A 26,595-nucleotide genomic window follows, 5' to 3' on the forward strand; every position below is an offset into this window, starting at 1 on the left:
TATCTATCTATCTATCTATCTATCTATCTATCTATCTATCTATCTATCTATCTATCTATCTATCTATCTATCTCAGGGTATAGAGGCTGGATGAATCCCTGTCAAGGTTACCATAAAAAGTATTAGGAGGTTAGAACAGACCAGGAGTTCTTGATTTTTATTGATCCATGGATGATGAAGTCAATGGACCCCCTTTCAGAATAATGTTTTAAATGAATACATTAAAAAAATATATACATGTTATTCAGTCATTCAGTTATGTCTGACTCTTAGTAACCTTGTGGACTATAGAACACCAATACTATCCATGGGTTGGCAAAGATCTTGGCAAAGCTATCGGAGTGATTTGCTATTTCCTTCTCTAGTGGATTAAGGCAAAAAGAGGATAAGTGACTTGACTAGGGTAACACAGCTAGTATCTGAGGTCAAATTTGAACTCAGGTCTTCCTGACTCTAAGTTTGGCATTCTATCCACTGAACCACCTAGTGCATGTAATACTATAGTCATAACCATAATTATATAGCTATATGACTATATCTATATGTATGTATATGTGTCTATCTCTCTCTATTTATCTATCTAATCTATCTATGGATGATTCCCTGTCAGAGATGCCAAAGTATATTACAACTATGTGTGTGTATATGTATATGTATGTGTGTGAGTATATATGTGTATATATATGCATAAATATATATGTGTATATATAAAACTATATATCATATATATGTATGTCTGTGTGAGTATACATATGTGTGTGTATACACAGACATACACAGATATGTGAAGCTATATATATAAAACTATATATGATATGTGTGATTATATATGTGTATACATACACTTATAAAACTACTTATGTATATATACACAACATTGATTGTGTGTGTGTGTGTGTGTGTATGTGCATGTGTGCGCGTAACTAGAGTACAGAAGCTGGATAAGTCCCTGCTCTCAGGGATGCTGTAGGGTCTTTTCACATTTTGGGGGTCATGGTTCCCTCTGGCAATCTGATGAAGCACATGAACCCTTTCTCAAAAGAATGTTTTTAAATGCATAAAATACATAGGATTATAAGGGAAATGTATTATATTCAAATACAGTTATCAAAAATATTTGTTGAAAAGCACTCAGCCCTCAGGGTAAGACTTTTCTTTAGTCAGTACCCTGTTTTGGCACAGGGAGCTCTTTCCTAGGTGCTGGTTCTGTTTCTCCATGGAGGTTATAAACTCCTCAAGAGCAGAGATTATCTCTCAATCCTTCTCTCTCCTCCACACACCTTCCAGTCTTATCACAGTGTTGGATGACTACAGTTTGTTGTTCAGCACAGGATGGAGTCATTACACAGATATTCATTTACTGTACACTGGGGGAAAGGTCCTTGGGCGAGGCTATGAGTGGTATTCAGAAGTATGGGGCAGTCCCTGATTTCACAAAGTTTAGTTTTATTCAGTAATATACTGTTAGAGTTGGAAGGGTCCATCCCCTCCCTCCTTTTTAATAAGTGAGGAAACTGAGGTAGATTGATAGAAAGACAGCATGATAGTATAGATATAGTTATGATCTTGAAGCCAGGACAGTGGGGTCAGAATATGAATGTTTTTCACCTGAGAATTGTGACTTTGGGCAAATCATCCCATGCCTCTAAATTGCACTTTCCTTCTTGTAAAGAGGAGTTTTGATGACTTCTAAAGTCCTTTCTACCACTAACAGTCCACAAATGTAGGAAACCACATTTTATAAAATACGAAAGGCTGAACACACATGTAAAAGATTAGAGATTGGGGCTGCATTGGTGACTTCACTAGTACAGTCATGTGAACAAGAATTTTTTTTTTCATTTTGGAGGGCAATTGGGGTTAAGTAACCTGCCCAAGGTTACACGGCTAGTTGTGTGCGTGTGAGTGTGTGTGTGTGTGTATGAAGTGTCTGAGGCCAGAACTGAACTCGGGTCCTCCAGACTCTGGGGCTGGCACTTTACTCACTGCGCCACCCAGCCGCCCCATGAACAAGAATTTTTAAGCACCTACTAGATGTCAATCACTATGTTAAATGCTGAAGATACAAAAAAAGGCAAAACCAGGCCCTGCCCTCAGGGAGCTCACAGTGGAACGGAGGAGGTAACATGAAAAAAAAAAAAAACCTGTATACAAATAAGTTATACACACTAACTAAGAGGTAACATCAGAGGGAAGGGACCAGCATTATGGAAGACCAGGAAAGTCTTTTTGCAGAGAACAGGGATTTAGCTGAGACTTGAGAAAGATCAAGGAAACCAGCAGAAGGAGAGAGAGAGAAAGAGAGAGAGAGAGAGAACATTCTAGGTGTGTTGGGCATCTAATGATAATTTATGGAATTGGGAAATGGAGTTCCCAGATAAGGAAATTACCTCTCACAATGCAGATTGGAAACTTCTCTGAAATTTATAATCTTAGAGAATAAAACATACACACTAGACTATGTAATTGGTTATTATCAAATAACTCAATATTTATGTCATGGTCATACCAAGAAGATTCCTGATACACACACACATATACACACACATATATTTTAATATAACACCAGGGTTCATATTCTGAACCTATATCAATAGAAAATGAAATATGATGACCTCATCTTAATCTCTTTGTTAATGTTACATCCTCCAAAGAAAATGAACATACTCTCTTGAAACCAGATGACCATAGCTGAGGAAGGTCAGGGAAGGCTATCTTCTGGAATGCTCTCTCTTCATCCATACCCTCTTGGTTTCTCTGACTTCCTTTAAGTCTTAGCTAAAATTCTACATTCTACAGGAAGCGTTTCCCAACGCCTCTTAATTCTAGTGCCTGGTTTCTGTTGATTCTTTCCTACTTATACTGTATATAGAGTTTGCACATAGCTGTTCACATGCCATCTTCCCAATTACAGTGTAAGCTTCTCAAGGACAATGGCTGTCTCCCACCTTTCTTTGTAACTCCAACACTTAAGGCAATGCCTGGAACAAAGTAAACATTTGATAAATATTTATTAACCGACTAGCTAATTATATTGTCTAACCATGGCATGCTTATATCCAGTTAGAATTAAGTTAGACTATTCAGAGACATAGGGATTTATAGTAAAAATTAAGTGAAAGAGGATTTTCTCCCCTCACTGAAGTCTCTGAATAGATACCCAGTATCTCTGTGTGACTAAAGGTCATACAGGCAGTAACTGACAGGCAATTTTGAACTATGGTTCTCTGCTTTCAGGTCAGAGGACTTGGCTGATCCCACTAACCCTCCAGATCCCCTGTCTATAGATTAATAAACTTTTATTAAGCAGTTACTCTGTCCCAAGCACTGTGCTAAGTGGAAACACAAAGACAAAAGTGAAAAAGTCTGCCCCTTCCCTCATGGGGCTTACATTTTCTTTGGGGAGACAACATGTACATACAAAAGTATACACAAAATAGATAAAAAGTTTTGGGAGGGAAAAGCCCACCAACAGTTTGGGGGACTAGTGTGGTAAGAGGTGATGCTTGAACCAAGTCTTTCAATCTTTTATCCAGCTGATTGAGTCTTAGAGGCAACTAGGGATGGTGATGTGTGAATGAGATCCTCTATGTGGAAGAGCTTTGTAAAATTAAAAGTGTTATGTCCTGTGGAAACCTAAGGTCTCATCCACAATATAAACTACTGCATTAAAAGGAGAGGGTCAATTCAACTAAATGAACTTTACTCAGCAATTCAATCTAGCCTATATTTACTGCATGCAAGGTATGGTGCTAATTGATGAGAAAATGAAGATAAAATGATATAGAGATAGAATGTGTGTGTATGTCTGTAGGTAAGGCCATTTTCATAGGATTTGTACATTTAATGTTATGTATATATATTCAGTATCCATGTATGTGTGTATTTAATTTTATGTATATGTATTCAATATACATGTATGTGTGTATTTAATATATGTATATGGAGGTAACTAACTGGATCAGTGGATACAGAACTAGTCCTGGAGTCAAGAAGACCTGAGTTAAAATCTGGTCTCAAACACTCATTGGCTGTATGACCCTGGGCAAGTCATTTAACTTCTGTTTGCCTAATCTACTAGAGAAGGAAATGGCAAACCACTCCGGTATCTTTGCCAAGAAAACCCCATACAGGGTCATGAAGAATAAGCCTTTACTGAATGATTCAAACACAATAATACATGCATATACATATGTCTATGAATACGTGTCTGTTAGAGAAAAAGAAAATGGACAGATGGATAGCCAACTTTGGTGAGATTAAGGAGGGCTGCAGGTGGTAGTAACCATTGTAGTGGACAAAGGAAAGACTAGACATTAAACAATTCCCCTCAGTCATCCCAGTAAGTGCAGAGATGTGTAAGTAACTGAAATATGGCCAGGAAACACAGTTCTACTTATTTCAAGGAGATTAGACTAGTGTAGGCATGCACTGATTTATAATGATACACATCTCTATACACATTTAAAATTTGCAAAGTACTTTCCACGTGCTAAAGAGAGGAGAATGCTGGATTTAGTTAGAAGATCTGGGGTGGAATCTTAGCTCTGGCCATGGGCAAGACACCTGACCTTTCTGGGCCTCAGTTTTTTTCATCTATAAAATGTGTGTGTGTGTGTGTGTGTGTGTGTGTGTGTGCACGCGCGCACACACATGCATGTGTATAGGGGAGTGTGGAGGTAAGTAGTGCAGTTATTGTGATTCTCCTTTGACAGATTCAAATGCAGAAGCAGAAGGAGATAGAATGCCTAGCCCTTCACAAGACAGAGTTGGGATACTAATGCAGGTCCCTTAATTCCACTATACCATGCTGCCCCAAAAGGGTCTTTTCATCACTTAAAGGGAGGCAAACAGTGGAATTATTTTTTTTTTTTTGCTGGAAATCTGTAGCATCTGTGTCATTGGGAATTTGCAAGAGTAAGATAAACAATTCGGCCTGTCCCAGGCTGGTATGAAAGGGAACAAGACTGTTTCCCCAGACAGTTAAGAGGACAGTATTGGATGGAAGGTGCTAAATGCACACAAGGAAATCTCTTTTGTCAACAAAGATCATCTCTCCCTCCTCCAAACCGCTGAATTATTTTCTCTCTCCTGTACTTAATATTTTGCCTTACGCTATTTTAAATTTTGTCTACATCCCATTTTTCTTTAGAATTTAACCTCTGGGCAGGGATTATGTCTTTATATATGTTATCCCCCATAGCACCTAGCAGATAGTGCTTACCTATTGAATTATTGAGAAATTTCAACCAATTGTTATTCTTTAATATTTAGGAATTGGAGTGCATACAACTGCATGCAGTAGGCACCTAATGAATATTTGTTGAATGATGATTGAATGAATGAATGAATACAACTCACCGGTGCTCAGGAAGCCAAAGATACCAACTCGGTAGTTTGCAGTGACCACAATGATATCTCCAACCGCAGCAAGGAATGATCCTTCCAGGTCTAGCTGCTCCCTTCCCCCACCATTTTCACCAGTATTGTGGAAGAACACTAGCACTGATGCATTCTGGCTCTGAAAAAATGAGACAGGCTTTATGGCACTGAGGGAAAAAGAACATCTGATATTCGGCTCAGTTTCAAGTGTGCAAATTGGGCTCATATGGCTTCCCCCCTTATCTAGAAAGACTTTCTCTACTTCATGTGGCCCACCATTCTCATTTTAGGAGCTCTAACCCTCGGTATATTATCAACTTCTCTTTATCAGATACCCTGCAAATAATGATTAGTGAAAGGGAGCATGTAGAGTCATAAAAATATCAGAGCCAGAAGAATTCTTAAGAGATTTTCTGGGTCAATTCCTAACAGTGTGAGAGAATATAATGAAGAGTGAAAAGAAGACCGATCCTCAAGTCATAATACCTGGGTTCAAATTTCAGCTCTTGTACTTAACTACCTAAAATGGCAACTCCCTTCACATGTCTGGATGTTAGTTTCCTCACCTGAAAAAAGGTCCCTTCCAGCTTTAAATCCTATGGTCCTCTGCAATGGGGGTGAGGCCAGCAGGGGGTGACTTGCCCAAGTCAGTGGCAGAGCCTCAACAAGAAGGCAGGTTTCCTGCCTTTAATTCAGTGTCCTTCTGCTACTCCAGGATGCCTTCTTGTGGCTATATACCCATGCACATACAGAAACATAGTCGACCATTCTCCCTAACTCCAAAATAAGAAACTTGGGAGAATTAATCTTCCAACACGAGCAATAAATACACAATGTATGTATGTGTGTATATGTATATACACACATGTATGCATGTGTATATGTACACATACATAGGTATATATTGTTGTTGATTAATTGATTAGTCATGTATGATTTTTTTGTGACTCCATTTGGGATTTTCTTGGCAAGATATTGAAGTGGTTCACCATATCTCTCTCTAGCTCATTTTACAGATAAAGAAACTGAGGCAAAAAGGGTTGAATGACTTGCCTACGGTCACTCAGCTAATAAGTATCTGAGGCCAAATTGAACTCAGATCCTCCTGACTCCAGGGGTGGCACTCTATCCACTGCAGTATCTAACTGCCATGTGTGTATGTGTGTGTGCATGCACATGTGTGTGCACACACATGTAATCAATTTATGTAATTCCAAACTCCCCCCAAAATGTCAAATTAGAGGGTGTGTTAGATAAGTTTCACATGGGGTAACACAAGGATCTGGAATGCTTTAGCTATAGAAACCCATCAATGTTCACGAATCACACTTTTCCTCAATTTCCTACTTTTTTTTTCTTAATCAGCAAAAGAAAATGCTTGCCTTGTTACCAGTGAATAGGAATAAAGCAGGTGGGAATGGGGAGTGGGGAAAGAAAAATCGATGAGTCAGAGTCATCTCTCAGCTGCATGCAAACAACACAGGCGAGAAACCTAGGGCAAAAGGGTCCAGGCCTTGGAGACTCTAAAAACATTGCTCTCACTCTCAGACTGTCAAGTTACCATCTCCACTTAACTGGGTTGAGTGAGACCAGTAACCCACACAAGATGCTTCTTTGATCCAGGTCCCTGGGAGGGGGATGGAGGGGCTTCACTGGGAAGAACAGCAGGGCCATTCACCCAACGCAGATTACACTAACAGGCAAAATCAAGAAATGATGATTTTGTCACAAGCATACCTATGACAACAGCCACCCCATTCCTAGTTCAGCATCACCAGTTAAGTAATAGATTTTTCCTAACTGTTATTTGCTCACACAGAATTACAGAGGGTTAGCATTAGAAGCAGGGGTATGCTGGAGCCAGCTCAAGTCAAATCTAGAGGGTCAATTGTTACATTTTCCTGGTGTCTAATACTATTTTTACTACTCCACACTGCCTCCCTTTTTTGCTGATGAAAGAAATCTATAGCGTACTATTGGAGTTTGTAGTCAGTTTATAGAGGGCTACATCCCACCCTCATCCACCCCCTGACCCCCAACCCTCCAGAATAGAATCACCTGCTGAAACTGATGAATCAGCCCACAGTGGATGAAACTAGCTTTCTACAGGAATTTTCCCAAAGTCCTGAATCCTACAAGATTAGTAAATGGGAGGCAGGTGAGCTCTAAATTTTACCAAGATGACCAGCAATTGCTCTTCAATCTAATGAAGGAACCACTGATACAAAATGTAAACCATTTTCATAAAATCACTCATTTTGGAAACTGTAGTATCATAATACATCAACCAGTGATGATAAAGTGGAAACATTTTTCTATCTTGCTAGTTGCTCAATCTTGAGAGTCTCTTTTGACTATAATCTATTTGCTATTCTTCCTATAAAAAAAGTGAGAAAAGGTATGCAACATAATTTTCAAACCTCATGCCACTTCTATGCACCTCAGTTTATCAGTAAATTGAGGGGTTGAGACTGATTTCTTATTTCTTCTTTTTATTTTTTTTGCTTTTGGGAGGGGGGAGGACAGGGCAGTTGGGGTTAAGTGACTTGCCCAAGGTCACATAATTAGTAAGTGTTAAGTGTCTGAAGCCAGATTTTAACTCAGGTCCTCCTGAATCTAGGGCCAGTGCTCTATTCACTGCACCACCTAGCCGCCCTGAGACTGATTTCTAATAGTTTTTCTAGCTGTAGCATTCTATGCTGTCTGTTCTGTCTGACATTATTTACTCTAAGGCCTGTTCCAATTCTACCCTAAGTATACCCACCCCAAATGGCTCAATCAGAAACAGGCTTCCAGTTACTTCTGTGGCACTATAGCAGGAACATTTATACGTGTGATCGGGCTGGTTGTGGAGCTTCCCGATCGGCAGGGACCTCCTGGGCAACTGAGAATGTAAGCTGTGGCTCAGTGGAGGAAATCAAGACCTCTGGCTCAGTGCCCAAGTCCTTATTTTCTATAATGATGGAACAATTTGCCCTTATTGGTCCTGTGGATTTGTTTTTTGCTATATGACACAGTGATCCCATATTGGGTCCCAGTGATTGTGGGACTATGTCAAAGATGACTGATAGCTGGATTAAAGATTCAATGTAAGTATTCATTCAGCACTCTGAAAACTCCCTTTTGGCCTTCCAGCACAGGGGAAGGCAGTAAGAGGGAGGTGATTTCTCTCCTTCCCTGTCCCTGGCAGGAACTATGATCATCACTAGCACACAGCTGGGAGAACATGTGCTGGCCTGGATGAATCAGAGCTTGGGCCTCAAATGCCTAGCTGCTTCCCTTGCTTTGCATTTCTTTCCTTGATCACAAGGAGCCAAATAGAGATCATGAGAGACAGATGTTTCCAGCCTATATTATGAGCTCCAGAAGTCCAGTCATTAAATTGAGTGCTGGTTGCACAGCGGGAGGTGCTGCTGAGGGAGATGAACAGTTAGAAAAAAGGTGAAAGTGAAATCTGCTCAGCAGTCCCAGAGTCTCCCAGGATAACATCAGAGGGGCAAGGGGTGACAGTTTCATGTTTTAAGTATTTAAGAGATTTTGCTATGCACAGTCAGGTGGAGGGGGCGGGGGGGGGGGAATATGTGGAGAATGCAAGAGAAAGCCCGTTCTTCTCTGTTTGGAGACTGAATGCAGTTCACATGAGGACAGGGTTAGTTAGACCTGGACGGCAGACGACATACAGAAAACAATACTACCCTTCCTGTATGAAGATGGAACAAAGACGGTACCATAGATGTGGCTGGATGACTTAGCACTTTGGAGGTCACACTGTCACCCAGATCTGCATGTGACCAAGGGTTAGCTGGAGTTATGACGATGGGAGCAAAGGGAAATGAATCGGGCTACTTGGAGAATAGAACCTTGGCTTTGTTGGCTCCCTAGGGGAAGGCAATTTTTCAGCAGTGCCTCATTCACATGTCAAATATCCAAGTAGCTTAATACTCACCAGGTTTTGAGGGACAAACACATTCAGGTACAAACAGTCTTCACTGACAGTAGGAGATGAGGCCTTTCCAAGTCCAGGCTGCCAACAGTTGGCCCTAAAGACACAGGTTGAGTTACCTGGTGCACAATTAAACCCAAGCTAAATTACATGACCTTCAATGCCCCCTAGATCTCTTTCCTCCCCTCATGCTGTCTCCCTGCCCCACCCCTCTTCATTGCTAATTAATACTGGAGACATTTCATGAGGTTCTCTGTTTTTAAAGCCACTTTTAAATATTTGTAAAAACACATTCAGAATTGCAGAATTGAGACAGAAATCAGTAATGCACACCTAACTGCCTCTCCATATATTGAAGTCTCATGGGCATATTCATGCATAAAGTCCCTGGCTGACCACCTAGGGTGCAAATTAACTGATGTGCAAGAATGGGCAAAGTGGGGGTGGGGTAATTTGGTTATTACTACAGAGGCAGCTTGGTCTAAAAGGATCAGAAGGTCTGAATTCAAATCCTAGTTCAGGCCCTTCCTTTTCCTAGTTAACCTCTCTAAGCCTACATTCCTTTATTTATAATTGTCAGCATAGGGTTATAAGGATCAAATGAGATAAGGTATGAAACATATAAACTTTATATCACTTAATACATGAAAAACATTTATTTAGTATCTACTATATGCCAGCTATGGGCAGCTAGGTGGCACAGTGGATAGAGTGCCAGACCTGGAGTCAAGAAGACCTGAGTTCAAATCTGACCTCAGACACCTACTAGCTGTGTGACCCTGGGCAACTCACTTGTTTGCTTCAGTTTCCTCATCTGTAAAATGAGTTGAAGAAGGAAATGGCAAACCACTCCAATATCTTTGCTGAGAAAATCCCAAATTAGGTCACAGAGAGTTGGACATGACTAATCAACAAAATAGTAAGTGGAAATGAACTTGTCCTGACCATTTCATTCAACCCTGTCTCTCTCTAGCTGTCTACATTTGCAAGAAAGTTGAGTTAAGGAAAGATTTTTTTTTTGCTTTTTTTTTTTTTGGAGGGGCAATTGGAGTTAAGTGACTTGCCCAAGGTCACATGGCTAGTAAGTGTTAAGTGTCTGAGGCCAGATTTGAACTCAGGTCCTCTTGATTCCAGGGCCGGCACTCTATTCACTGCACCACCCAGTCATCCCTAAGGAAAGATATTTTGACCATGGAATAAAGCAAAGTCAGATATACAATCAATCAGTAGATATAGAGGGACTTCCATGTATCTGGCACTATGTTGGGCACTGAAGATATGGAGAATAAGAGATGAAGCCTCTGAAAGGTTAAAGCTACCCTGTTCTCAAGGAGTGTATATTTTATTGGAGGAAACAATGTACATACAGAACAACATATAGATTTATAAGCATATGCAGAATAAATACAAATGATTCTGAGGCAGTTAAATACGGGGCAGCTAAGGATAGAGGCCATTAACAGCAGAGAGGATCAGGGAGGGCTCTGCATAGAAGAGAGTGCTTGAGCTGCAATTTCAAGGCAGAGAGGGAGAACATTCCAGCCATTATTATTGTTGTTGGTCAGTTGTGTCTAACTCTTCCTGACCACATGTGGGGTTTTCTTAGCAAAGCTACTGGAGTTGTTTGCCATTTCCTTCTCTTTCATTTTATAGATGAGGAAACTGAGTCAAACAAGGTCAAGTGACTTGCCCAGGGTCACACAGCCTAGTAAGTATCTGAGGCCTGATTTGAACTCAGGAAGATAAGTTTTCCTGACTCTAGGCCCAATACTCTATCTACTGTGTCACTAAACTGCCAATTCCAGGCATGGGGATGGTCAAATAACTAAAAGGAGACTTATATTTACATATCAATCATGATTTCAAAATGTTTTCCCTTCATTGTCTCATTAGATCCAAGCTCTGCGGTTCTTTGTACTCTGCTACAATTCCCTTTGCTACAAAGGGTGTGACCAGATTGTAGATAGCCTGACTGCCAGACAGAGAAATGTAAACTCTACTGAAGGGGCAAAGGGAGCCATTGATGGTTCGTGGGCAAAATAGTCACGTGACTAGATTTATGATATAGAGATCAGCTTTTTTGGGGAAAAAAAATCACAAAACTACCCACCAATGGAACCCTTACCGTGGCACAGTGGCCTCCCAAGAGCCAGTCCAGTTATATGACTCTGGTGCACTGAATCGCTTCTGTGCCAGTGGTGGGGCTGCATATGGAATGCCAAAGAACTGGACGATTCTTCTCCACTCAGTACCCACTTGAATTGCTTCAGATCTGCCCTTCAGAGTCCCTTGGGTGGCAATGAACACAGTGGCTGAGTCTGTAGTATAGTTCAATACGGAGATACCTGCAGAAAAATGGCGAACATAAACACTTCACCCATATTGTTATTTTTACTAATATCTAATGACAGAAAATGCTATGCTTGTGAATGACAGAATCTTAGGATTGGAAGGTGCTTTCGAAAAGATCTGGTTCCACTCCAACTTTGACAACATCCCAGCACGTGGGCATGTGGAAGACTGCTTCTGCTTGGCCACAGAGGGAAGAACTAGGCCTAGTTAGGGTGCAAGTTCCAGAGAAGTATTTTCAGGTCAAAAGAAAAAAAAAAAGAAAAACTTTCCAACAATTAGTTAGAATGGTTGAAAAGTGAAGAGTCTGTGTTTAAAGGACACAGAATGTGATGCTGCTATAATCCCCTTATTGGTTCTAACACATACATTTTCTCTGCTGAACTAATCTGACTTCTAAGTTTCCCTCAAGGTCTGAAATTAGTCTGTGAAATTTGATGAGGCCGGGACTCCTTTGAGAGCACAGAGCAGTACTTTTATTCCCCTAAGGGTTTTCCAGGGCTGTGTATACAGTAAGCAGTATTTGATTAAATTGAACGGATCCCAGAAAACTTAGCCTGTTTCTTTTAAGGGCATTTCATTTAATGTCATTTATGACTATCTATACCTCAAAGTTTTCTTTGAGTGGAATTCAGTAACATTTGCCAAATTAACAGACACACACCCTGGCATGGCAGAAAGAGTCTTAGATTTGGAATAGGAAGGTCATAGCATCATAGATTTAGAGCTGCAAGGGAGAGTAAAGGTCATCTAGTCCAACACCTTCCTTTTTCACAGATGAGGAAATTGAGGCCAAGAGAAGTTAAGTGACTTTCCAAAGGTCCCAGAGGCGGTAAATGGTAGGGTTGGGATTCAAACTCAGGACCCCTCATTAGAATCTAGCCTTCTTTTTCCCCTATAGCTCACTGCCTTAATACAGTACAATAGTGTTAATAGTTAATACTAACTACCTTACAGGGTGTTGTGAGGAAAGTTTTTGCAGACTGTAAAACACTACATAAACCTGAGTTATTATTGTTAATTGGCCCATGCTTTTCAAGGTCCCAATGACTTAGGGAACACTATTCTTCTGCCTCAAAAGTTATTAACCTGAGCTGAGACCAGAAACATAAACCCAAGAAATGGAAAGACCCAGTGGTCAAGCTATAACTGTATATTTCTTGCAGCTACCAACTATTATTCCTCTCCCTCCTTCACAAGATTTCCTGTTTGGCTTGACAATCGAAGAGACTTCTAAACATTCAGCACTTAAGAGGACTGTCTGACTCCGGCCACCCCTGGAGGCCTGGTCTGTTCCTGGGGAAGTCGGTTCATTTCTGCAATCTGACAGAGGAAGAATATGTCAGGGTAACTTTTGATTTTTTTTTAATTAAGAATTTTAAGAGGATGCAAATTTGATTTCCCACAGACAGCATTAATTATCACTTCCTCCAGAGCTGTCAAAGTGAATCTTAATCTGGAGCATATCAAACAAATAGACGTGGAAAGATATTAAATGAGCACTTCTGTCCTTTGTCAACTTTGATAGGTGTTGTAAGGAATGTTGTAGGATTCAGGTGTTACCAGGCCATTGGTAGCAATGAATGAAAAAAAAAAGTTAATCAAATAGTATTAACTAGAGGGCATAGTGATGATTAGTGTGCTGGACCTGGAGTCAGGAAGATCTGAATTTGAATCTGTGTCACTGTATTACCCTGGGAAAGTCACTTAACCTCTCTCTGTCTTGGTTTTCTTACCTGTGAAATGCAAATAATAATATCTATCTCCTTGGGTTGTTATGAGGATCAGATGAGATAATATTTGCAAAAATGTCGTGAAAGCCCTGAAATGATATATAAATGCTGACTATTATTATTGTTATTATGTAACATAGAAGACAGAATACTAGACTTGAAATCAGGAAGACTTGAGTTTGAATCCTGTCATAGATACTTACTAGCTATGTGACCATGGGCAAGTTATTTCACTTTCCTAAGGTTGGGTTTCCTCATCTGCAAAATGGGAATAGTAATATCACTTCCCTCATAGGGTCAGTGACAAAGATCAAACGAGATAGTCCATGTAAAGTGCTTTACAAACCTTCTAGCACTATATAAATGCTAACTATTAACATATATGCAGGGCGCAGTGGATAGAGCACTGGACCTAGAATCAGGAAGACCTGAGTTCAAATTTGGCCTCAGACACACTTACTAGCTGTGGGACCCTAGACAAGTCACTTCACCTTGTTTGCCTTAGTTTCCTCACCTATAAAATGAAGGAGAAGGAAATGGCAAAGCACTCCAGTATCTATGCAAAGAAATCCCAAATCAGGTCACAAAGAGTCCCACAAGACTGAAACAACTGAACAAAGACAAAATCTGCATCCTGAAAATTATGTCAATTTCTTTTGAGGCATTTGTAACCCATTCTTTTTTTTTCATTTTTTTTTTAAGCAATTGGGGTTAAGTAACTTGCTCAAGGTTACACGGCCAGGTGTTTCTGGGTGGGTGCTAAGTGTCTGAGCCCGGGATTCGATCTCCAGGTCTTCTCAACACTGGAGCCGGTGCTCTTACTTGCTGTGCTACCTGGCCGCCCCCTGTAACCCATTCTTACCCAACCCATTCAATGGATCAGAGATTCCATTTGGATAGCCTCTTCTTGGGGTAGATTCCAGTGACCCTCACTCATCCTGTGTGATTCTTATTCATGTATTAGCACTCTGTCTGGCACACAGTAAGTGCTTTTTCTTTCATCCATCCACCCATCCATCCATACATCCATCCATTCACTTGCATAGATCCTTCATAGAAGAGCTGCTCTCCATGATGAAAGTCTCCCTTTGTCTTATAACCCTTCATAGTTGCCAATAGAGTCTTCTACCTATGTGACTGATGCCTCACAATCACTGCATGATTGGCCCACACTGTTTTAAAGTCACCTATCTCCTTGATGGTGTCCCCTTACTTGATGTCTTTTGTATAGTTCATTAAGAACACATAGCATAAATAAAAAAGGGCATTGCTTCATATTACAGAAATTTGAAGCCCCCAACTCAAGGAATTCCAAGTTTGACTATATTATAAAACGAGAGGCAGTATATATTGGGAAAAATGTGCTAATGTGCTCTCCCAGGGATTATACAAACCACACTAAAAAGGAAGAATGGCACCTGAATTTCAGAACTGGGAGCATAGAATCAGGGTGGTGCTTCCCCCAGTTCCACATTCAATTCTCCCAGATTCTTTAAAGCCCAAGTCAAAGACCAATAATAATGGCACCTACCTCCCAAGGGTTGTTGTAAGGATAAAAATAGGATAATATTTTTAAAGTTACTTTTCAAACTTTAAAGTGAGAGACAAATGCTAGCAATCATTATCAACATTATTATTATCCCTCAACAAGACCGAAAGCTTCACAAAGACAACGACTGCATCTTAAGTAAATGTGTATATTTCCCATTACCTATGCAATAATAATCAGACAAGAAAGAGTGATGTAAGTGTAAAGGAGGGTTGAAGAGAAGGAAAAGACTTCAATATAGAGGCAGTTTATTCCAGGCATGTCTTCATAGGATAAGAATGGAGACTTGAGAGTAATCTATAGGCTGGAACATGACCACATAAGGGAGTAATGTGAATTAAGAAATATGATATCATATTTATTCATATTCATAATTCATATTATGAAATAGGAATTAAGCCTGTATAAGTCAGATGGAGTCAGATTATGAACGCCTTTGAATGCCAGAGTCAGTAGTTGACTTGATATCTTCTTCATACCCTTAAAAAGAAAAAAACTCCAAGCTTGTCAGATTTCCCATCCAACAATAAAATGCTATCCCTCCCTGATGTTCCCAGCCACACTCTTTATCCAGTGGACTTTCAGGTCAAGCCTCTGAATTCACAGGTCTCAGTTTACCTTTCTTCCTATAAATGTAGGTAGCCTCCTCCCTGAGCAAGAGCCGGCAGCTGTGGCCCTGTAGGCTGTGTGTGCAACTCTGGGTTTCTGGATAGAACACACACCGGACAGATGTAGGCCGGACCTCCAGGGTTGTGGTATGGCAGGCTGGCTTCCGGTAACATTCTGGGCATGAAGAAGAGAGAAAATAATGAGAGAAAGACAGCTTCCAGTAGATAAATCCTAACAAATGAGAATCAAACCAACATTTTGGTCCCTAAATCCTTGGGTGCTGCTACAAAACAATAGTAATGACAGTGATGATAGTATTAAAAACATTAATTAGCATTAATAGTATAGCAGGTTGACAAAAATGTTCCACATGTATGTTATTATTAATATTATTATATGTATAATACATTATAGATACTATATAACATATAGTATATATGTGATTATACCATGTAGTGATATATACATGTCTCTCTCTACATACATTCATAATAAAGCAAAATAAATGATATAAATCATCATATTCTAATAATATAAATTTGTTGGCTTATAATCATATAAATTAAATATAAATATACTTAAATTATTGTAAATAATAAATATATATACACACAAATACATAAATACTTTAAGGTTTGGAAAGCATTTCCTTCATAAAATCATTGCTCCTTGACATGAAATTATTTATTCACACTCATATAGTCAATAAGCAGGTTAGAGCCAGGATTCAAACCCAGGTTTCATGATTCCATCTCCAGCACTATTTCTATCACCATGAAACAAGAGAGAAGCAAACTTAATTTCTCTCTGATTGTTAGCTTTTCTATAAATTGGAAATAACATTATTCTCCCGACCTCACAGGTTGATATGGAGGAATGAGAGGAATGCTTTTGGTAAAATAGTAAATAACAACACAGACATAACCTATTACTTTTGTAACCAGCATGTTTATATACAACAAAAATGTGATGTTAGAATATTGATGACTTAACCTCAGAATCTTGAAATGATTAAATATGTTAGAGATTCTGTTTCTGATTAATTTGTCACTCTAATATTTTTGTATCTCAACATTTCCATTTGATTTCCATTAAGGTTCTGTAAGATACTGTATTCTTGCATACCGTAGGTAATTAATAAATATTTGTTGAGTTGAATTTTAAATTTACTCTGCCTGTTCCAATGCTACACAGGGTTATTTATTCTGTAACATATACATGACAATGTTGGAGTACACCATCAGATGCATCACCTATGCCATTTTTAATAATCATATAAACAATCTAACCTCTTGTATATTTTGGCTAAATCTTAAAATGAACCAAGAATACATAGGTAGGGAGAAAAGGGTCAGGACATTCCACTGTGATTCAGGGGCTAATAGAGTCAGACAAGACTTAACTGCAACTCTATTTTATAGAGGAAGAAATTAAGGCTCTGAGAATGGAAGGGACATACTTAGGGTCATGCAGAAAGTATGTGTCAGAGTGAGGATCAAAAGCCAGGTCTTCTGGAAGGGATATTAGAATCTAGAATATTAGGGACAGAAGAAGGTAATCTAGTATGATTTTCTCAATTTACAGAGAAGGAAACTGAGACCCAGGCAAGAGGACCTTGCAAGAGAATTACCTGCTAGGGTTTTCAATTTAAATCAATTCAAAAAACATTATTAAGCATGTACTATGCAAGTCAGTGAGGTAGCATGACATTAGGAATAGAGTCGGTAGAGAACCAATCTCAGAGTCAGAAAAAAACTGGGTTCAGTTCCCTCCTCTGATACAGACTGGCTATGTAAACCTAGGCAGGTCATTTAACCTCTAAGGGGCCACTGACAACTCTTAACTCTCAGAGTCTAAGTAGTAGCTTAGAGTCTAAGGTTCTAAGGGACAGAGCAAGGGCCAATTTGCTTTGGTAGAAAGGGTTTCCTCACTGTGAGCTCCCTATACTAGTGAGCTAATACCCTCTCCTCCCCCTCTCTCAAATGTGCAAGAAACTATGCTTTTGTGTTAACCCATCAGTCTTTTAACTTCCTCTAAGTCTATCATCATCATCATCATCATCATCATCATCATCATCATCATCAACAATAACAACAATTTGTTGTTTTTGTTCATTCAGTAATGTCTGACCCTTTGTGACCTGATGGACCACAGCATACCAGGCTTTCTTTCAATCTTTCCCAACATAATGTCTTTTCATTATCTGGTCAAAGTATTTAAGTTTCAGCTTCAGTATTTGACCTTCCAGTGAATTAATTTCTTTAAATATTGACTGATTTGATCTCCTTGCTGTCCAAAATGTCCCCACAAGTCTTCTCCAGCACCCAGAAATGAGCATTTACATAATGTTTTCAGGTTTGCATTATAGATATTATCTAATTCAGTCTTCACAACAGCCTCTTAAGGTAGGTGATATCATTATCTCCCTCTTGAAGATGGAGACAGGGAGAATGGGAGAGTTGACTTGACCTGAAACACAAAGCTAGTAGCTAGCTAAGGCTGGATTGGAACTCAAATCTCCATGACTATAGGTCCAACACTCTATCCACTGTGCTTCCTGGATGCTCAAACGTCAACATATGTCCTTGGCTGGTCCTAGTTCACTTGGGGAGCTCAGTTAGTTCTAGTGATATAAATATTATTATGCCAGATTCAGGATCCCAAATGATCCTTGCATGAGGTCCTACCCCAATATCTTTTGAGTCAATGTTCTGAAAAGCCTGAAGGCAGGTTTCCTTACCTGACAGGCAGAGGTCTCTGGCAGCAGAAAAGTTACTGGAAGCATCGATACTGACATGGGCTATATCGAAGTTCATGATGGATGAATCAATGAGAGCAGAAGAAATGTCCAAGGATTGCCATGAGTCCAAAGAGACTATGAGAAAGAGCAGATGAAATGAAAGTGAAAAACTGGATTCAAAATCACTAAAATGGGCAGGCTGAGAAAAATTCTCCTAAAACCATTAAATCAAGCACATGCTTATCAAGTACAAATCACCTTGTTTAATGGTGCTATGAACAGAGCACCAGATTCAGTATGAGAAGGCCTGGGTCTGAAATCTGGCTCCACCAAGTTATTAGGATGGTGACCTTGGGAATATCATTTAATGTGAGCCTTAGTTGTTCAGTCATTTCAGTCATAGCAGACTCTTTGCGACCCCATATGGGGTTTTCTTGACAAAGATACTGGAGGAGTTAGCCATTTCCTTCTCCAGTTCATTTTACAGATAAGGAAACTGAGGCAGACAGGGTTAAGTTACTTGCCTAGGGTCACACAGCTAGCAAGTGTCAGAGGCCAGATTTGAACTCAGGAAGATGACTCTTCATGATTCCAGACCTAGCACCCTATCTACTGCACAACCCAGTTGTCTTAGCTAGCTCATCTGTAAATTAGGGATAATAATAAAAGCTAAAAAAAACCAAAAAACTACTGTGATCTCTGTCTGTCCTGAGAAGCACAGCTTCCAGGAATAGTTCCAGGAATACCATTGCCCTCTGCCATAGTCAGATAACATCCAGAACATTGTGTTCAACTCTTGGGGCTACAGTTGGGGAAGGTATTGATTAACTGGAGAGCATCCTGAGGACGACCAGAATGATGAAGATCCCTGAGTCATTACTATAAAAAGACTGGTTGAAGAAACTGGGGACATGTGAGGAAGAGAAGAATCTTGAGTGACATGATAAAGGTCTTTTGCAATTTGAAGGGCTGTTACAGAGAGGAGGGACTAGATTTGTTCCCTTTGGCTGCAGAGAGAAGACCCAGGAGTGATGGGTGGAAATGGCAAAGATGTAGATTTCAGTGTGATATGTGGAAGTATTTCCTAACAGCCAGAGCTATCCAAAAGTAAGATGGGCGACTTCAGAAGGTAGAAGTCTCTCTCTAATTAAAGGCCTTCAAATAGAAGTATCAGACATGCTATAGTAGGGTCTCTTTTAGGTGAGAGTTGGATTAGAGCCAAAAATCCCTTTCAATTCTAAATTTCAGCGACTTGTTCAAACTTAGCCTTCCTATCTCACAGGGATGTGGTGAAGACCAACTAAGGTAATATGTGTCTAGCACTTTGAAAATGCAGTGTTACCGTGTTTCCTCGATAATAAGACACTGTCTTATTAAATTTTTTGGACAGAAAAACACCAGAGGGCTTATTTTCAGGGGAGGGCTTATTTTAATGAACATTGACAGCAATTTTAATAAACAGGTAAATGTGAACAAAAAAAATGTACCAGCAAGCAAATCACTGGGGAAGAACAGGATGACGCGCTCACTGCGTTTCACTGGTGGGGGGGGACGGTGAATACAGAGGGTACCGTAATGTAGCGTGTAGCGCAGGGGATCACCTTCACTACAGTAGCAATCTCAATAGGGCTCATTTTCGGGGGAGGGCTTATTTTAGAGGAATCTTACACAGTAAGGGGAGGGCTTATTTTTGGGATAGGTCTTATTATCGGGGAAACACGGTATATAAATCTAAGTATTTACGACAACTATTACAACAACTGCTACTACTTTTATGGACAATGTGTTTCTTGAAAGGGCACCAGTGCATTATTCTGGTTCCCTTTCCTCACCTCACTTTTCTTCATCCACTATGTCTTTTTGGTTGACTAGGACATATTGTCCATAAATATCACTAAAGATCAAAATCACTCAACTCTGTTTCAGTTCTCAACATGAAAAGAACACAAAAGACTCATGAGCATGCATTAACAAATACACAAACTTTAATCAACCTATCCCTCGGGACATAAAAATAACAGTGGGAAGGCAGAAGACATATTTCACTTTCCTATTCATCTGTTAGACTTTGCACTCTTTGAGAGCAGGGACTAGATGGTTTGGTTTTGTTTTGTTTTTTTTGGGGGGGGTATTTCTTTGTATCCTCAGGGTTTATAAGGCACAGTGCTTTGTATATAGTCACAACTTAACAAATGCTAGATAACTTGACTTGTCCCTAGAGAATAAAGGATTAGTGTGTTCTCCCTGAAGACATAAGCAAACTCCAGGGTGGTAGAGTAGAAAGAGTACTGATCAGGTTTCAAGACCCAACTCTATCCCTTACTAGTGGACAAGTGATTCTGGGTAAGTCCCATAATCCCTCTGAGTCTCAGTTTCTTTATCCTTAAAATGGGGTTAATAATATTTCGGAGCAGCTAGGAGTCACGATGGGTAGAGTGCTGTCCTTGGAGTCAGGAGGACCTGAATTTAAATCTGGCCTCAAACACTTCCTAGCTGTGTGACCCTGGGCAAGTCACTTAACCCTGTTTGCCTCAGTTTCCTCACCTGTAAAATGAGCTGGAAAAGGAAATAGCAAACCACTCCAGCATCTTTGCCAAAAAAAGCCCCAGATGGGGCCAGAGAGACTTGGACACAACTAAAAAGACAGCTCAGTAATACATCAACAATCTATTTCATAGCATAGAAGTGTCTGCAAAGTGTAAAGCTTTATGTAAATGTGAGCTATCAGTACTGTAGGTTATATTCTCCTTATCTGCTTGTTGCCATAAAAGCCCATCTTTTTAACACCAAGAAGATGAGGAGAATGTCATAAGGAATACTAACAGCTCACATTTAATTAACTCCCTGCAAGATCTTCCCAGTGATACAATATGGTTACAGATCTGGGAATGCCCAGTCTCCTTTAGAAGGGCCATAGTCATGGGCAGCTATATGTAGCGGGAGTAAGATGGCACCAGACACTGGGTTCTGATCTCCTCCAATATAGGAAATTCAGAAGTGCTAGGGAAGGACTCTGAGAAGAAAGTGAGTTCTTAACTGAGGGCCCATGAACATGGGATCCTATGTATTTTCATTTTATGCTTTTAACAACATTATTCTGAGAAGGGACTTATCCAAAAGCTTTACCAGACTGCCAAAGGGGTCCATAACAAAAAAATTGAACACCCGAATTAAACTGCTGTTCTGTCTAACTCTTCATGACCCCATTTGGGGTTGTTGGGGTTTTTTTGTTGTTGCTTGTTTTTTTGCAGGGGGGAATGCAGGGCAATTGGGGTTAAGTGACTTGCCCAAGGTCACACAGCTAGTAATTGTTGTGGATCAGACCAGATTTGAACTCAGGTCCTCCTGACTCCAGAGCTGCTACTCTATTCACTGCACCATCTTGCTGCCCCCATTTGGGGTTTTCTTGGCAAAGATGCTGGAGCAGTTTGCCATTTACTTCTCCAGCTCATTTTACAGATGAGAAAACTGAGGCAAATAGAGTTAAGTGACTTGGTCATGGTCACACAACTAGTAAGTATCTGAGGCCAGATTTGAACTCATGAGGATGAGTCTTCCTGGTTCCACAGTGCTCTGTCCACTGTGACACTAGATACCAAAAGGAAAATTATATAACTAGATAAAAACAACCACCAGAGAGAAACTATGGCCTGCTAGTTGGGAAGTAACAGAGAGACTAAATGATGGAGAGACATGCCAGGAGACAGATCCTTGCACCGAGTCTCTAGTCCTTAGAGGTAGTGCCCTCAAGAAAGAGAATACCCTTGATCCAGGGGTGTGTCGATAAATGTTTAACAACCAGCTTTCCATTATATATAAAATACAACTACAATACACTTTTAAATATAATCTGCATTGTTAACATTTTCTTTATTACTTTCATAAGTCTAGACAAAACAAAACAAATGAATAACAACTACAACAAATAAATTAAGCCCTGATTACTGAGATCTAAATAATGACACTGAAAATTTAACAATAGGCTTACTCAAGCTGGTAGGAGATGGTACATTTGGGTATGTTATCCCATTGATGTTAGCTAGAGTTCTATACAGGATTTCTCTGGTCATCTGGGTTCTCTGAGGACTCCAGAGTACACAATGCTGAGGACATTGCCCTAATATTCTGCCTGCCAGATTTCTATCTCATGTTTCAGATTTACATCCCATGATTTATCTTTTGTTTTGTTTTTGTTTTCTTAAACATATCCTGCAATTCTTCATTTCTACTGTAAGGTCAAAAGGCATTTCTGAAGTAGGACCAAACCAAGCTGTATATTTTGAGATGATGATCACACTGCAATTTCGACTCAGGATGGAGAGCCAATGGTGTTTCCATTTCAGCACGTAGGATGTCAAATTGCCAATTATGGCCTTAAAATAAAGAACTTGACTGGGACTGGGTATAAGTTGATGTCTAGAGAAGCTGATTGTTACTAAAGGGTAACTAGAACAGTCCAGTGGAAAGAATCCTATGTGGGAAATGAGGAGACCTGGGTTTCAGCACGAGCTCTGCTACTCATGGACTTTCTGACCTTGGACAAATTCCTTCATGTTTCTCATTTGCTGTTAACTTTGGAGGTTTCCGTTTCCTCATTTGAGAAATGAGGGGATTGGGCTGGAGATAAGGTTCCTTCTAGTTCTAAATACTGCAAATAGTGCCAGAAAGAAGCCCCACATCTTTGGCCTTATTCCTCCACCCATGCCCCATTCCTTTGAGATACAACATGGTACGAGCAAACTGTACTTGTGGAATAAAGATCTGAATTTGAGTTCTGACACTGCCATTTATTACCTTTGTAGAAGGAGAAAGGGATTAGGATGGAATCCTCTGTAGTCAGTTCCCTTTACCAACATAGGCACCAGGGGACAAAGAGGCAGGAGAAAGCTAGAATCAGGATAATACCAACAGTAAGGAGAAGTAGGAGGATTAGATGGAAATGTTTTTCTTGGGCTAGCCAACCCAGTATGAATAACCTAGGCAACAAATAGTTGTTTGTTTGGTTGTGTCCTACTCTTTGTGACCCCACTTGAGATTTTCTTTACAAAAATAATGGCGCGATTTGCCATTCCCTTTTCCAGCTCCTTTTACAGATGAGGAAAATAAGGGTGACAAAGTGAAATGACTTGTCCAGGGTCACACAGCTTGTAAATATCTGAGGCCATATTTGAACTCAGGAAGATGAGTCTTCCTGACTCTAGGCCCAGCACTCTACTCACTGCACCACCTGGCTATCCATCATCTTTGTTGTTGTTTTTAACCAGAAGGGGATTTCACTGGTGTATGGAACAACTAGAAGAGGATTGCTTCTGCCTATGAAGATAGGAACCTGAGAAAGAGTGATGAAAGGGAAAATGATTTGCCCAGGGTCACATAGCAGAGATTAGACTTGATCCCAGAGAAGCTAGATGGCACAGCAGATTCACCTGCTAGGCTTGGAATCAGGAAGACTCAGCTTCCTTAGTTCAAATCTGGCCTCAGACACTTCCCAGTTGTGTGACCCTGGGCAAATCACTTAAACCTGCTTGCCTCAGTTTCCTCATCTTGCAAAATGAGCCGGAGAAGGAAGTGTCAAACCACTCCAGTATCTTTGCCAAGAAAGCCTGAAATGGGGTCACAAGGAATTGGTGACCTAATCAACTGCATAACAAAAACATCTTGACGCCCTAGGTCTTCCTGCCTCTGATGTCAAGTCCCTATCTACCTGTCCCTAGCCTGCAGATATCACTAATAACAACAGGAACAAATGATGATGATGTGGCTGATGATGAAAATAGGAGATAGGAAATGATGCTATTGGAGGCTGGAGCTGGAGCTGGAGCTCTCACCTCCCCAGCCTCCCAATGATGAACAAAAAATAAAATGAAAATGAGTGATAACTCTGAGTCAGTGGGTTTAAGTAATGGCCCTGTCACTTACTGTTAGTGTTGAGCCAGAACCAGAACCAAGATTCCATTTTTGTGTTCCATCATCTGATTCTCAGCTTTATTCAAATGGAATAGTGCTACCTCTGAGGGACAATATGATAGATAGGGTGATAGTGTGCTTCACAAGGTAACCATGCCTAGTTTCCTACAATAGAAATTTTCATTTTTTTTATTTTGAGGGGGGAAGGCAGGGCAATTGGGGTTAAGTGACTTGCCCAAGGTCACTTGGCTAGTAAATATCAAGTGTCTGAGACCGGATTTGAACTCAGGTCCTCCTGAGTCCAGCGTTGGTGCTCTATTCACAATAGATATTTTCTTGAGCAAGTTTTGTGTAAACAGAATTTGGGCCAGCAGAATCACATACATAGCATATATTTTGGGAACTGCTATGTTGTCAAAGAACCCAGGATTGAGTCTCTCTATAAAGGAAAGGATTTTTTTTTTGGTAAAGTGATCAATCTCTCCCTAGTTAATCTTTTTTGTGAATTAGGATTTTCTTTCTTTAGGGACATACTTTTTCTGAATGCCCTAGGAGGGCAACTGGGTTGTAGCAGTGGAGATTCTATCTTTGGTGCCTGGCCACATCCTAGAATCATCTGCCACGTGTAATTACAGCTCTTTGAAGGCAGCCAATTCTTGAACAGTTATTTTGAGATTGCAGGCGTCCCACAGAGACAGCTCCTGCTTTGTTCAGGTGTGGGCTCTAGCTGTTTCTGGGGGAGGTTGAAGCCACAGTCTTATTATAGGACCAAGCCCAAGGGCAGTTCTTAGAACTCTACCCAAAGACAGTGCCAAGAACTGCAAGCACTCTTTCAAGTTTCCTTCTTAGTTAATGGTCAAATGTTCCATTTTAGCTCTCTCAGTGAAGGCATGTGTGTGGGCTTCAGGAAAGCAGGGGGCAGGGGCCATGCTAATAATGGAATGAGGGGTCTTGTATTCAAGGCTACTGGGGGCAACTAATGGGGAGAAGAAACAGTAGGGTGAGATCTGTGCACAGTAGGCGGGAGTCCTGGACTGAAGTGAACATTCTTTCTTTTATTCAAAGTCCATCCAGAGATGACCTGATCCATTGGAACTGTGGCATGACTGATACAAGGACTTTCCCTTCCCACCTCCCTTCACTGCCTCCAAGGCACCCCCAACCCGAAATGGGCATTTTAAAGAATCAAATTAATAATATTTTATTCTTCTCCCCCTCCCTTTTGTTGTTGTTATTCAGTCCTTTTTCAGTCATGTCTGACTCTTCATGTTCCCATTTGGGGTTTTCTTGGCAGAGGTACTGGAGTGGCTCGCCATTTCCTTATCCAGTTCATTTTACAGATGAAGAACTGAGGCAAACAGGGTTAAGTGACTTGCCCAGGGTCACACAGTTAATAGGTGTCTGAGGCCAGATTTGAACTCAGGAAGATGAGTCTTTCTGATTCCAGGCCTGGCACTCTGTCCACTTAGCCACCTATCTCAACACATTAAGTACTAATAATCCCGTAGGGTGAAATACATTCATCATAGAATTTATACTACCAAAGTCAAAAAGGCCCTCAAAATATAGAATATCATAAAATAGAAAATAGAATGAGCTAGAAGAAACCTTAAAACACATACAATTAAAAATAGAATGGTAGAACTAGGAAGGACCTTAGAATTACAGGAGGTTGGGATGGCTAGGTGGCACAGTGAACAGGATGGCTGGAGATGGCCCAGGATGCAATGGAAGACTCTGGCCCTTTTAGGCTAAGACCTTTTCAGGTTCTCACTTTGAGTGAAGAAACAATCATTCAGTGAACAGGCCTCTTTAAGTAGTTACTCTTTTTTTGACACCCCTGATGAGGAGCCACTGGAAGCTTGGGAGCAGGAAAGTGATTGTTGTATTTGTGCTTTAGGAATATCCCATTAGCAACTCTGTAAAGGATGAACTGGAAAAGGGAAGAATGGATGCAGTGGGTCTAATTTTGAGTCTGTTGAAATAGTCTGAGTAAGAGGTGATGAGGGCCTTGGTGTATATGACTACAAAGAAGGAAATGAATATGAAACACGTTGTAGAGGTAGAATTGACAAATCTTCACCATTGATTAGATATAGGTTTGAAAGGGTGGGTGAAGAGTTGAGAATGACCCTGACTGAGATTGCAAATCTTTGTCACTGGAAGGACAGTAGTATGTTCTAACTGAAGTAGGGGAGTTAGGATAGAGAGAATGGTTTTGGGCAAAAGATAATAAATTTTTGTACATATTGAAGGAGATGCCTACAGAACATACATTTTGAAATGTTCAATGAGCAGTTGACGAGATAGGACTGGAGCTCAAGAGAAAGATCAGGGTTAGATAGGGAGGGAGGGAGGTACTGGAGTCATCTCTATAGATATG

General features: G+C 40.3%; 1 protein-coding gene across 1 annotated transcript in view; it reads right to left on the bottom strand.

Moving 5' to 3' along the window:
- The window catches only part of TG (thyroglobulin), a 382,541-nt gene that overhangs the window by 164,723 nt on the left and 191,223 nt on the right, over positions 1-26,595 (bottom strand). Inside the window, exons 36-40 of the mRNA XM_069081298.1 lie at positions 18,306-18,440; positions 15,575-15,739; positions 11,451-11,670; positions 9,329-9,422; positions 5,362-5,521 (exon numbers count right to left, since the gene is read on the bottom strand). Of these exons, the coding sequence (XP_068937399.1) occupies positions 5,362-5,521; positions 9,329-9,422; positions 11,451-11,670; positions 15,575-15,739; positions 18,306-18,440 (774 nt within the window). The remainder of the gene's footprint in view (positions 1-5,361; positions 5,522-9,328; positions 9,423-11,450; positions 11,671-15,574; positions 15,740-18,305; positions 18,441-26,595) is intronic.

The sequence above is a fragment of the Petaurus breviceps genome, unplaced genomic scaffold, assembly GCF_028583685.1.
Source record: "Petaurus breviceps papuanus isolate PSGF00001 unplaced genomic scaffold, PetGlider_PUasm1.0 98, whole genome shotgun sequence".
In the NCBI taxonomy this organism is placed as follows: domain Eukaryota; kingdom Metazoa; phylum Chordata; class Mammalia; order Diprotodontia; family Petauridae; genus Petaurus; species Petaurus breviceps.